Below are 13,133 nucleotides of genomic sequence, written 5' to 3'. Positions count from 1 at the left end.
TAACCAAGCCAATTTTGTGCTAAATGTATTCAAATGACAAGGGTGCCCAAATTTATGCACCTGCCTAATTTTGTTTAAATAATTATTGCGCACTTTCTGTAAAACTAGAAACTTCATTTCACTTCTAAAATATCACTGTGTTTGTCTGCGATATGATATATTTAACTGAAATTTCTGATCCAAACAACCAATGATTTATAAAGGAAAATCATTAAAATTTTCAGGGGTGCCCAAACCTTTGCATACAACTGTATATGTATGTTTTTTGAAACTTCATTCAATATTTAAACTTGTATTATCTTGTAAACTTTGAATTGTACAACACTTTCATTTTATAATGTTTGTTTTGAAAGTTCTTTATAAGTAAAATGGTTATAATATAACATGCGGTCTCTGTGATGATGCTAATGCTATGTAGGTCATGTTTTATACTGTTCTGTTCTGCTTGTTTCTTTTTGTTGAATTGTCTCTTCAGGACAGTGCTGGACGGCAGCATGTAGTGGAGGTCCTGACAGAAGAAATGGAAGATGGCAGGTCAGGTTTGTCCGTATCATCAGACGCCTTTATACTTCGCCCTTTGAAATATTCAAACTTATATTTAAAAGATGTTTTCAGGAAGCTTTAGTCTCTTATTACTAAATTTATTTAATTTCTTTTTCAGTTGGGAGTTTGTAGAAGATTTGGAGTCTCATGAATCGAAGGATACATATCAGCTGTATAAGGAAACTGTACGTAAGATATGACAACCAGAAGTGTTTTTTTAAAAAGGTAATACAGTGAATTTCATGAGTGAAATGAAGCTTTGCTGTGTTTCAGAAAACTCTGCTGCGGTACTACCTGTATGAAGGGCTGCGATACGTCTGGCTGCACAAGAAGGGGGCTTTCTGTCGAGTCAGGTACTAATGGAGGTGACACTACTGGAATACCACAAACCAGTGGGATTTCCAGAAACTTACATACAGTTGTCCTCAAAAATTTACATACACTGGCAGAATTTTAGATTTTTTGGGGGGGGGAGGGCATTGTTCAGAGAATATGAATGATAACGCAAAACTTTTTTCCCCTCATGGTTAGTGGTTGGTTGAAGCCATTTATTGTCAAACAACTGTGTTTCTCTTTTTAAATTATAACAACAACAGAAACTACCAAAATGACCCTGATCAAAAGCTACATACCCCTGTTCTTAATACTGTGTATTGCCACCCTTTAACATCAGTGACAGCTTGGAGTCTTTTGTGGTAGTTGTGAATGAGGCTTTCTGATTGTAAAGCTGCAACTGAATATATCTTGGAATGTAGTTATCTCATTTATGAAGAAATAAAAGGAATCGTGATGATGTCAAGCGCCGGGCGGGGGCCACACCGGTAAGCAGAAAACTCTGCAGCCACTGACTGTGCATAATATTTGAAGATTCAAAGTGTGCACTTGGTGATCCATCACACGCTGACAGATCACTGCCGTGCATAAAAAACACATCACATCCAGATGGATGACAATCCGTTTGAAAGATTTTCACTTAGTAAGCATTTAGTCTCAAGGATCGGATGTGGTTTGGCTCAGAATTGTGTCCAGTACAGGTGGGAGAGATGCGATCACCCGGAGAGCTGGTTCCAGAAGAAACCGCTCTATCTAAAATTTTAACCAAATTAATTTTGCACAAGTTATTTAAGTTAACGTCACGTCTGAAGTTTTATAAAGTGTTTACACACGAGAGAAAAGTGAGAAAATGTTAATGCCTGTTTGAGAAAGTGTATAAAGTGTGTAGTGAGGGGTTTTACAGCCTTAAAATGTCTATAATAATCGTAAAAAATAACGCTGAATACTTCGCGGATTTCGCTTATTGCGGGCTATTTTTAGAACGCAACTCCCGCGATAAACGAGGGACCACTGTAATGCACTAACTTTGAAGCTTTAGTGTGGACATGCTGTGTCCAGGTGCATTATGGGTAATCTCAGTACATTCACGACAGAAGAAATGCATTTCAGACGCTCTGATCAGGCTCCACATGGACAATAGCATTAAACTCTTTGTATGTTGTGCCTAGAGACATTGTTATTGTGTTTGCTTTATGTAAAAATGCCAGAAGAAGCTCAGGTTGCTTCTCCATATTTTCAATTGGAATCATTGCATTCGATTCCTGTTTAGAGTCCTGCTTATGTCAGACACTGTTTGTCGTCTTTGTTCCAGAGTAATATATATAAGATGTCTGAAATTCAGTTTGCGTTTATTAAATTCCATGCATCTTAAATGTAGCAGACACAGATTATCTGGAATTTTGTTTTGGCAAGTTTTTAGTCTCTACTGCCATCTACTGGCCAGTAGTGTTCATGGCAGTATGAGCGTCTGGACGCCCTTGGATGGCAGTATTCTGTTTATTTTGACCCCGGTTATATCAGACAGTTGTCACATCACAACTTGACTTTTTTGCAAATGGCTTTTTTAAACAAATTTTTAAAAAGGCATATGTTACAAAAGCACATATATATGTAAACACCAACACACACACACACACACACACACACACATCACATCACCGTTTTTACATAGAATGAATGAGTAAACCAGTCAGTGTTAGCGGAGGCTCGTTTACCCATAATCCCTTTGGCATCTGTCTGTTTGTTACAAACATTCAGAATTAATACATTATTTAAAATTAAAAGATGTGTGTTATATTTTAACTTTGTACAAATGACAGAATTGACATTAATGGAGTTATTTTATCTGGAATAATTTGATGATTTTTTAAAATCAAAACCATAACTCAAAACTGCTTTATTTTCCAAGGCCACTGCCTCACTGCAGCACGGCTGTATTCTGTGTGTGTGCGTGCGTGCGTGCAGTTGAGCTTTGCTGCTCCTCTCAACTGGTTCACTGCTGCAGAGTTATGTAGTAAACAGGAGCTTCCAGCAGTGGGCAGGGCGCTCAAAGACAGAAGTGCTGACTCATTGTTTGGGTCTGTGGTCACTTTTGATGCTACCAGAAGCGATCGTGGTGTTAAAACTCAAAATCAGCTTGTTGTATTTGCAAGTGTACCGGAGACAATACTGGAAGTTATTGGTTAGCTGTAGCTTCCGATAAATTTTGGGGTGGTTTATTGGTTTAGCTTTAAAGATAACTTTTCAGTTAGCTGATTAGCTGTTATCAAAGCTAACTTTTTGGTTAGCTGTGCCCACCACTGGATATACTTATATCACGGGATATACAGGATAATATATCTATTTCACATGTCTGTTTATGTATCATGCGGGGTGTGATACATAAACAGACATGTAATAAGATATTTATCACATATTACAACAAAAATAAAATTAAAAAAAAAATTGTCCCAGTTAACTACACCAAGACCTGGAGAGACTGCATTTTGTTCTGCCTGTAAGGGTCGAGTGACAATAAAAGTGAGTCTGAGTCTGAAAAATAAAGAAGAACCATGTAATTATTGTCAACTCCATTCGTCAAGTTCCACTGGAGAAAGAACATGGAGCCCTCTCTTCTCCTTCTTGGTTCCACTCTGCCATTTAGTGAACAAGTTCACATCACTCTCTGTTTTCCTGGTGGTGTTCTTGTTCTGATGTCTCTGTTAAGTCATGAGTGTCCTGTTCACTAACTTCTTGATGCCTCACAACTTGAGTTGTAGAATTCTCCCTGCTAGGGAGGCTAAAACTCTCTCACCTTGATCGGACCTCTTGGTTGAATGAAATGATCCGGATCCTGTATCAGAATCCTGCACTTGTCACCAGGGTAACACAAAATGGGGGTGTGTCATTGGTGGGGCCGAGAAATGGAGGCTCCCGATTGGATGAAAAGCGGGGCGATACAAAGCCTGGTATTTTCAATGTCTTTTTTTTTTTTTTTTTTTGTATCACCATGATTTTATTGCCACAGTTTCCAAATTGATAGGAAAAGTGTATGATTTATCAGCCCTATTTTTTCTTGTATCTCATGAGGCCTGGTTATGAGTATAGGGCAGATTTTTGTTGTAATATGTGATATATTATACAAATACGTAATGTTTGAGTTCAATGGTACGAATATTTCATGAGGCAAAAGCTGGAACATACCATTCAACAAGTCGAAGCCTCACTGAATGATATGTTCCATCTTTCACCAAATTAAATATTTGTTCCAGTGAAAGAATGTACAAACATTCATTATTTGTTTTATATAACGGCTAAAATAGATTGTCATTTGATATTTTATTAATTTATAAACACAGATAATGGACATACATTTTGGTGTTCCACTGCTGCTAAAGTCCAAATTGTAACGTGTAGTCCAGTGATGCTGTGCACTGACTTCAGACTTCATTTAAAAAAAAAAAAAAATGACTGTGTAGTTCCTCAGTCCAGCCAAAAATCACATCAGCTTTTCATCTGAACAGTTCTTAATATGCATCCAGATGGTTTACAGCGGACTGGATTGTGTGTGTGTGTGTGTTACAAGACTTAGCAGCGTGAGTTAGGTCGTTGTCCCTCGTGCGTGCGCACGCACAAACACGCAACCGGGCTGGCGCTTGTGCGCTCGTGTACTACCAAAAAAGACTGTGTACGTCCTCAGTGCAGCGAAAAAAAATCACATCAGAAATGAGTCCAGCTTTTCATTCCAACTTCCTGCCAACAGCCTCCAGAGAGCAGGAGGCTGTTGGCAGGTGCATGTTATATAATGGCTGAGTGAATCCTTGTCATTTGATTGGTGCTTTGTATGTCACCTGACATGAATTAATTCATCCCATTTGTGTTGTATTCCATTTATGAGGGTAGGCTGAAAGGTTCTAAGGCTGACTATGATGCAGTTGTTGAATTGAACAAATTCAGGGTTATTTTTCTACATAGTCTCCCTGTAACTCCACACACTTCTTCCAGCGGTGCTTGAGTGCTTCAATTCTCTTGGCATAGAAGCTTTCATCTTGAGTCAAAATAGTCCTCAACGGCAGCCATCACCTCATCATTACTCCAATAGTGCTTTCCATACAAGTTTTTTTTCATGTTTGGGAACAGATGAAAGTCCAAGGGTGCCAAGTCAGGGGAATATGGTGGGTGATCTACCAGTTCAAATCCACACTCGTGGATAGTGGCCATGGCCACAGTTGACTTGTGAGCTGGGCATTGTCTTGATGGAACAGCACCCTTTCGTCAGCTTTCTGGTCGCTTCTTTTGATAGCCTCATGTAACTGTCTCAGTAGGTTAGAATAGTACTGTCCATTTATGGTTTGTCCTTTTCAAGATATCCCAGAAAACTGAAACCATGACCTTCCCGCAGACGAAACGACCTGGCCTTCTTTGGAGGTGGTGACCTGGGTGTTTCCACTGCATTGATTTTTTTGTCTCTTGTTCAAATGTGGTGAACCCAACACTCATCCTGGGTAAGAAAACGTTCCATGTAATTGGCTGGATCCTCTTCAAATGGCGCCAAGTTTGCCTTCAACATGACTAGCCTGGTGCGTTTCTGATCAGGCGTCAGAAGACGTGGCACCCACCGAGCTGACACTTTGACATTCCAAGTCTTCATGCAGAATGTGTTCAATTCTCTCATGGGATTATTCCCACAGCATCTGCTAGCTGATTAATCGTCGATCGTCTGTCGTCCATCACCATTCATGAACAAGGTCAATGTTTTTCTGGGTTGTGGCTGCTTGCAGGCCGCCCAGGACCTTGGGTCATCTTCAAGGCTCTCTCTGCAACTCTTAAATTCAGCTGCCCACTTCTGCACTGTACATATGGAGGGAGATTATCCCCTAATGTAGCAACCATATCTGCATGAATGTTCTTGGGCTTTAACCCCCTTCTTATGCAGGTAACTTAATCACACTGCGATGCCAGATTTTATCCATTTTTGCTGTTTCCCTCTACCACAAAACTTTCAAACTTGGCTATGAACCGCAAGTACCTCACAATCTGGACGAAAATAACACAGTTAGTCATCAGAAGAGTTGAACTTAATGCATGCAAGTTTTATTGAAATGGCATTTCTCCTTCTTGGTGAGCCTTTAGAGCTTTTCAGCCTACCCTCGTAGAGTGCAAATTTGGTTCCATACGTTTGGTACCATTGCACTCTGCACGCACGCACGTCCTCATGCATGCACATTTACGTGCACATTTTTTCCCTGCCGCACTGAGGATGTACACAATCTCATTTTGGTAGTACACGCACGCACAAGTGCGACCAGGTTGTGTTGTGCGCGCGGGGGGACAGCGACTCTCCTGACACGTAATTTGATCGAGCTACTGACCGCTGCTAATGTACACACAAAAGAAATCCACTGTGCTGTATGGAGGCTGTTAGGAGGAAAAAAGACTGAAAAGCTGGACTAATTTCTGACATGACTTTTTTTTCGCTGCACTGAGGATGTACACAGTCGACCGACCCGGTTGCGTGTGTGCACGCGCGTGGGGGACAGCGACATGATGATTTGATTTAACTAACTGACGCTGCTAATTCTTGCAACATACACATGCACATACACACACGCTGTAAGCCGTCTGGATGCATGAAGAGCTGTTCACATGAAACGTTGACATGATTTTTGGCTGGACTGAGGAACTACACAGTCTCTTTTTTTTTTTATGGAAGTCCGAAGTCAGTGCACAGCATCACCAGACTACACGTCACAATTTGGACTTCAGCAGCAGTGGAACACCAAAATGTAAGTCCCTTTTCTGTTGTTTATATATTAATAAAATATCAAATGGCAAGGATCTATTTTAGCTGTTATATAAAACAAATAATGAATGTTTTTACATTCTTTCAATTGAATGAATATTTCATTCATTGAAAGTTGGAACATACTGTTCAATGAGGCCAGACATAACATTGAACTCATTAACATTCATTATTTGTATATCATGTAACATACAAAGCACTAATCAAATGACAAGGATCCACTCAGCCGTTTTATTTATGTATGTATATATATATAAAATGTCAAATTGTTATGGATGGGTTGATTTTTGTGTTTGTGGATCTTGTGTTGTACTCAGGGTTTCAGGGTTTATTTATTTATTTTTGGGAAGTCGTGTGATCCACACAGGTGTATATAATCAACGTGCAGGTGTATATAATTAAAGTTTTTTGTCAAAGAGAAACCTTTGGCTCGTTGTTTTTCCACCATTTTTCTAACGTTGAACTTATGAACTCATCCCATCTGCTCAAAGTGATGCTAATCAGTGAAATCACATGCTGGAGTCAGTGGTTGCAAAGAAAACAGGCATCCTCTTGGCTTGTTCTGGAATACTTTGAACACCACTGGAGTAGACAGTTCTCAAAACTGAGTGACTGTGCAAGAAAGAGAAGAGTGGGGAAAGCCACCAAGACACCCAGACAATCCACAAGAAGTTACAAGTTTCTGTGGCTGTGATTGGAGAAATTGTGCACAGTGCAAGCTTTGCATTTTGCATCACCACTTATACAGCTTCATGATGAAGTGGTATAGAAGAGGATTTTCTTAAAAAAGATGGCCTGAAAGGTTAGCTTCAAATTGCCAAAAGGTACATCTGAGATGCAAGGCTGGATTTGATCTGTTTTGGTGGAAGAAAATCCTTCTCCACTCCACTCTACTCCACTATGAAGCAAAGACTGGTGATGCAAAATTTACACTGCACAATTTCTCCAATCTTTGCCACATCAGCCTGTAACAACGTCTGGGTGTCTTGGTGGCTTTCCTCACTCTTCTCCTTCTTGCACAGTCACTCAGTTTTTGAGAACTGTCTACCCCATGCAGATTTACCATAGAGTGCCATATTGTTTGTATTTCTTCGTAACAGATGTAAATAATATTCGAGACATATTCAGTGGCAGTATCGCCATCATTCATATTATCTTAAAAAATGGCCAAAAAAAATAACCCCACAAAACAAAACAAATTCTGCCAGGGTATGTAAACGTTTGAGCACAAATGTAAATATTTAGACTTTGGCAGCATTTTAAAGTCATTTCTGCCACAGGGTATTGGAGCTTTGTTGAAAACAAATATTGAATATGAGCTTGAGGTGTAGACTTTCAGTTTCAAGCTGCGGCCGGTATTTGAAGCATGTGAACAGTGTCGGAGCTGTTTTGCATGTGGTTGGCCAGTTTTGAAGGACAAAACATAGTGGGAGAAATGACCAAGATCACAAACTATATTGGAAATTTTAAATTACTTTTGCAGTCAGCAATGGCTTGAAGTCTAGAATTGACTGACAGTGGCAGCATTTTTTGTCTTTCTGTTGTGATGTTCCACCAGGTTTCCCCTTCAGGTGTTTTTAGTTCCTGCTTGAGCTTGGGATGTTTTGTCATTAGCAGTTGAAATATAAGCCTTAAAGAATTTAGGTCAGGCGATTGTCCTGGCCATTGCAGAACAGTGTCATATTTTGTAGAGGTATAAGTTGCACCTCAGCTTTTTCTGTCAAAGTGGTAATCACACCCCCCAAAAAAAGAACATTGCAAGGTGAGCTGTGTGAAAAATGTGAGGTGCTCAAAACACAAAATACTAAGTGATGGGGATCATTATTTGTTTTTCTTTTTTTAACCATATTTCTGCATTTGTGATTTATAAACCCCTCCCCCTACTTTTCACAGAACAATGTACAAATATTTTTCATAGTAAAAAATACTAGAAAAGTAGGATCACTCAGGTTTTACCTTCAGTAACCACGCAAAACTGCCTAGGTGAAAAAATATATTTGTGATATAAGCAAATTTTAATATGCATGTTTGTCAGAATATCACCATTCATCACAGATCTCAGGGTGCATATGCATCTGCTTTTTCTTCAACCTTTCCAGACACCCTGGCCATGACTGGGCTTTATGTGGCCTGTGGGTTGCCGCTGCACCAGTTAGTAGGCCTAACCCTCATTCATGTACTGCAGAGGGGCACATTTGGTGTCCCACAAACTATCACTTAGAACATGATAAGAATCACAGTGAGATCTTTTTATTAAATACATAATATAATTGTAAATACATGAAAAATACGTGGATGATGCAAGAAAGTGAAAACACTTATTTCCATTTTGGCCCATTTAAAAAATCAATGACAAAATAAAAGTAAACTTATCATCATAATATGAGCGAAGTGTCGGGCAGCGGCGTGAAGCTCACTCATGGTACAGGGCGTCCTAAACAGGAAGTGCCAATTTTCAAATCCACAGTAAAACAGGAAATACTCAAATATCCATCACTTCCTGGATTGACAGATGAGATCCCATGGAATCTCACGGGAACTCAGTGGCGAGCTCACACTCAAACAGGAAGTGCTGAATTCTCAGTCACAGTGAAACAGGAAATGTTCAAATGTCAAACATTTCCTGGCATGGGTGGAGCTAGAGCGGAGGCCGGGGTTTCACTGGACTTTCCTGAAATCTGATTGGACACAGATGATTGACATGTCACGGCACCACACGTCTAGTTGAAAGAGCTGCATTTTCAAATTAGTGAGTCACATTGACTGCTAGGTTCCTCCTGTACAGTAGTTTGTGCTGTGTACCACAAAACATTCTAATCCACCTTAGCGGAAGAAGAAAAATGTTTGCTCCAGATTTGAACTGAACACGTCTTTTGAACTATGGACTTCTAATAACACCAAACTTATATTGGTGAGTAAACGACCGTATTTTGTGCCAGAAATGAGGTCCAGGTTGTTAAAAGCAGCATTTCTCCTTTAATTCGGGGGGTCTTATTGTTGTTGGCTTATTAGTGGAGCAGATAACTGAAACAATCTTTCAAATGGTGATACAAGCACCAAATTCAGCACAAATACAGCTGGAGCAAAATTAATGGAGCAACTTCAACTTTTGACCCCTGTACAAACTGAAACTGACCTTTGTCACCATTCTTGTCTCCATAACATTCAGTCACATATTGTCCAAATTATACCTTTTTTGGAATCATTATGATCAGGCAAATAATGTGGTATAGTTTTCTATATGATTGGAGCATCTTTAGACCAGGGGTGGGCAAATTGTTCCAGAAAGGGCCAAGAAGGTGCAGGTTTTCTTTGCAGCCACTGATTGACTGATTCCATCTGCTCAAAGTGATACTAATCAGTGGAGTCAGTGGCTGCAAAGAAAACCTGCACCTTCTTGGCCTTTTCTGGAACAAGTTGCCCACCCCTGATTTTGACCCCTGTGCAATTCTTCAATTGACCCCTACCTGGCTGCCTATTGAAAATTCAAGTGCCCAAGCAGGTTTTTTTTTTCCCAAAAGAGTTCATGTCTCTGGATTATTTGTGCTAAATTTGATGTTTGTATCACCATTTGCAGGATTCCACTCTAAATATTCTCTTATCTGCTGCACTATATATGAGATGTAAGATGCTGCCCCTCAGTGTTTGGCAGTTGCCCTCAAAAGTATTGGAACACTTGGTATTTCACACATTTTAATTTGTTTATTCCATTTCAGATACATTTTTTTCTAAAATGATCTTCCTTAACGCAAACTGAAAGCAAATCTCTACAACTTGATATAAATTAAAAATATAAAACCCAGATTCCTGATGAAGTGGTGTAGAGGAGGATTTTCTTAAAAAGAAGACCTGAAAGTTCCGCTGCAATTTCACAGAAAGTGCATTTGAGATGAAAGCCTAGATTTGATGTTTTGGTGAAAGAAACTTTTGTATTTCTTCATAATTGATGTAAATAAAGTCCAAGACATATTGTTCGTGTTTCCATCCCCTGACTTGTCTAAAGAAAATTGGCAATAAAACTGATTATTTTTACAGGTTTTATCAAGTTTTAGAGATTTGCTTTCAGTTTGAGTTTGAGGAAGATAATTTTATAAATTCTTTTTTTGTATTTCTTGTATTTAAAATGGCATAAATAAATTAAAATGTGTGAAATTCCAACTGTTCCACTACTTTTGGAGGGCACAGTATCCTAACCTTATGATGAGTGCAAAATGAGTGTGGTATTATTACTGCTTGGTTTAATGCCGTGTTCACACCGGGCGCGACCAGACGCCACAAATTCGCTTTGGTCGCATGGCGACAGACGCGCCACCATTGCCCGGTGTGTCGCTCTGCTTTCGCTGCGAAAATTCGCCCCAGTGCGTCATCAAATAGGAGGAGCTTCCATTCCGCTCGCCGGCTCCGGTTGTCAGTCAAGTTAACATGACGGACCTTGATCACACGGAGCGAATTGTTGTGGAAAGCTCCCAATTCAGGGAGTATCATCATTTGCTGCAGGAGCTGTGTCTGGATGACTTTCAGTGGTCCTTCCATCTCTGCAGGCCCCAGTTTGAGGACCTCCTGTCCTGTTCACACGCGCACATGTAAACAATTAAAAAAAGAAAGAAAAAAAAGAAAGAAACTCCGCTCCCCCTCCTGCGGGGCTGCTCCTCGCTCTTCCCCAAAAATCTCTGTCATAATTGTTTAGAAACCAGTCACCATTTGTTTTATTATACATCTGTGTAGTTAATAAGTAAAATAATCTTCATGGACGATTCGCTTGTGTGCGCACGTAAAAAGAAAAAAAAAAGAGACTCCACTCGCTCTTCCCCCCAAAACTGTCATAATTGTGTTTAGAAACCAGTCACCATTTGTTTTATTATACATCTGTGTAGTTGATAAGTAAAATAATCTTCATGGATGATTCGCTCGCGCACGCACGTAAAGAACAAACAAAAACCTGCAGTCCCGCTGCTGTGGGGCTGCTGCTCGTTCCAAAATGTCATAATTGTGAAATAAAGGACAGAGACATAAGTCCTGCTCACAGGCTGCTACCAGAGACAGGACATGTTCACATCTTCAGTCAAACTCCAGACATCTCCACGTCACAACATATTCAGTCCCTGATTGGGCATCGCGTCGCGACAAGATGAAAAAGTTCAGATTTTTGAACTTGGGGAGGAGGGCAACTTGCTAAAAAGGGAATTCTTTTGTTGAGATTTTTTTTCCCATTTCATAGAGCAGGTGTAAGCAGTTTTCCTTTGGTATATAGTGGCTCTCAACAGAATGCGTGTGCGTGGCGTTTAGAGGCGCATGTAACACTCACCATCAAACATGCTACTGTCATCACAAACACACCACTACAAACGTGTCACGCAATGCCACATTTGCTGGCAGTCACCAGGTTGTAGCAAGTGTTTTGAACATAATTAAAACACTCAACTTTAGTCATCATGTGGACGCTCCTTTAGATGGCATTAACTATTCATACACACACCACCACCTGTGTGACTGGCTGGAAAGCATCAGGTTGTTTAGACACTTCAAATCCATGATTAAATGGTAGAAAACGAAGACAACCAATGACGCTCTACATCAAACACCACCGAACACATGCAGCGGTCACAGGCTGCATGCACGCTCACAGTTGTGAGTGTGGGTGTGTGCGCAGTATAGCACTCCAGTGGTTTTCACCAACACACCATGCACACGCCCCCTTTGTGAGAGTAGCATGACACAGTCTCTGTTACGTTCTGTGTAAGGAAATGAGTTTTGTAGTGGTGGTTTGCATAAATTGAAAGAGCGAAAGATGTTGATGGCATTTGTCTCACTTGACATATGTTTGCTCATTTAGTTTTAGAGAAGGGTAGAAGGTTAACAGTGAATCCAGTTGTTTGTTACCACCGCCAGGGAGGTTATGTTTTCAGTCGCGTTGGTTGGTTGGTTGGTTGGTTGGTTGGTTGGCAGGATTACTCAAAAAATTCTCAACGGATTTCAATGAACTTTTTACCAGGGGTGTATCTTGGCCTAACTTAGAAATCATTAAATTTTGGTAATGATCCAGAACACGATCCAGGTCCAGTAATTTTTTTTAAGGATTCTTTATCATTGCAGGATAGGGCCAATTTCAACATTTTTGCATCTGACTTCATGAAGACGAGTCACATAGGCTGAACAAAAATTAAGTTATGACACAATAATTTAGCATTTGTTTCTCCTCATTGAATAAACTTATTAGAAAATTAAAAAAAACTTGTGTAGTTCATGCAGCTTCTCTTTATAAATATATTTGCTGAAGATCTAAGGGTTTAACCCTTTGGAGCCGACGCCGTCGTATACAACGGCTGAGACCAAGCTTTACTAAATTCTAAATAACTTTTTAATGATATGAGATAGAAACTTACTTTTTTTGCTGAAAAGTTAACTCCATGGCCTTTCGAGCCACCGTCCACCATCTTTGTACTCCTCATAGAAGCTCTGTGATGACGTGAGCAAT

At 39.9% G+C, this 13,133-nt stretch overlaps 1 protein-coding gene across 5 annotated transcripts in view; it reads left to right on the top strand.

The window, feature by feature from the left end:
• atp13a2 (ATPase cation transporting 13A2) overlaps positions 1-13,133 on the top strand; it is a 107,228-nt gene that overhangs the window by 60,021 nt on the left and 34,074 nt on the right. For 4 of the 5 annotated variants that reach the window (XM_034171960.1, XM_034171959.1, XM_034171961.1 and 1 more), the window contains 3 exons: positions 476-534; positions 662-728; positions 817-896. In XM_034171960.1, coding sequence (XP_034027851.1) covers positions 476-534; positions 662-728; positions 817-896 — 206 coding nt within the window. The remainder of the gene's footprint in view (positions 1-475; positions 535-661; positions 729-816; positions 897-13,133) is intronic. The other variant, XM_034171963.1, reaches the window with a different exon arrangement.

The sequence above is a fragment of the Thalassophryne amazonica genome, chromosome 6 (genome assembly GCF_902500255.1).
Source record: "Thalassophryne amazonica chromosome 6, fThaAma1.1, whole genome shotgun sequence".
Taxonomy (NCBI): Eukaryota; Metazoa; Chordata; class Actinopteri; order Batrachoidiformes; family Batrachoididae; genus Thalassophryne; species Thalassophryne amazonica.
Note: the sequence above shows the minus strand (reverse complement) of the source record. Positions and strands in the feature narration are given on the sequence as shown.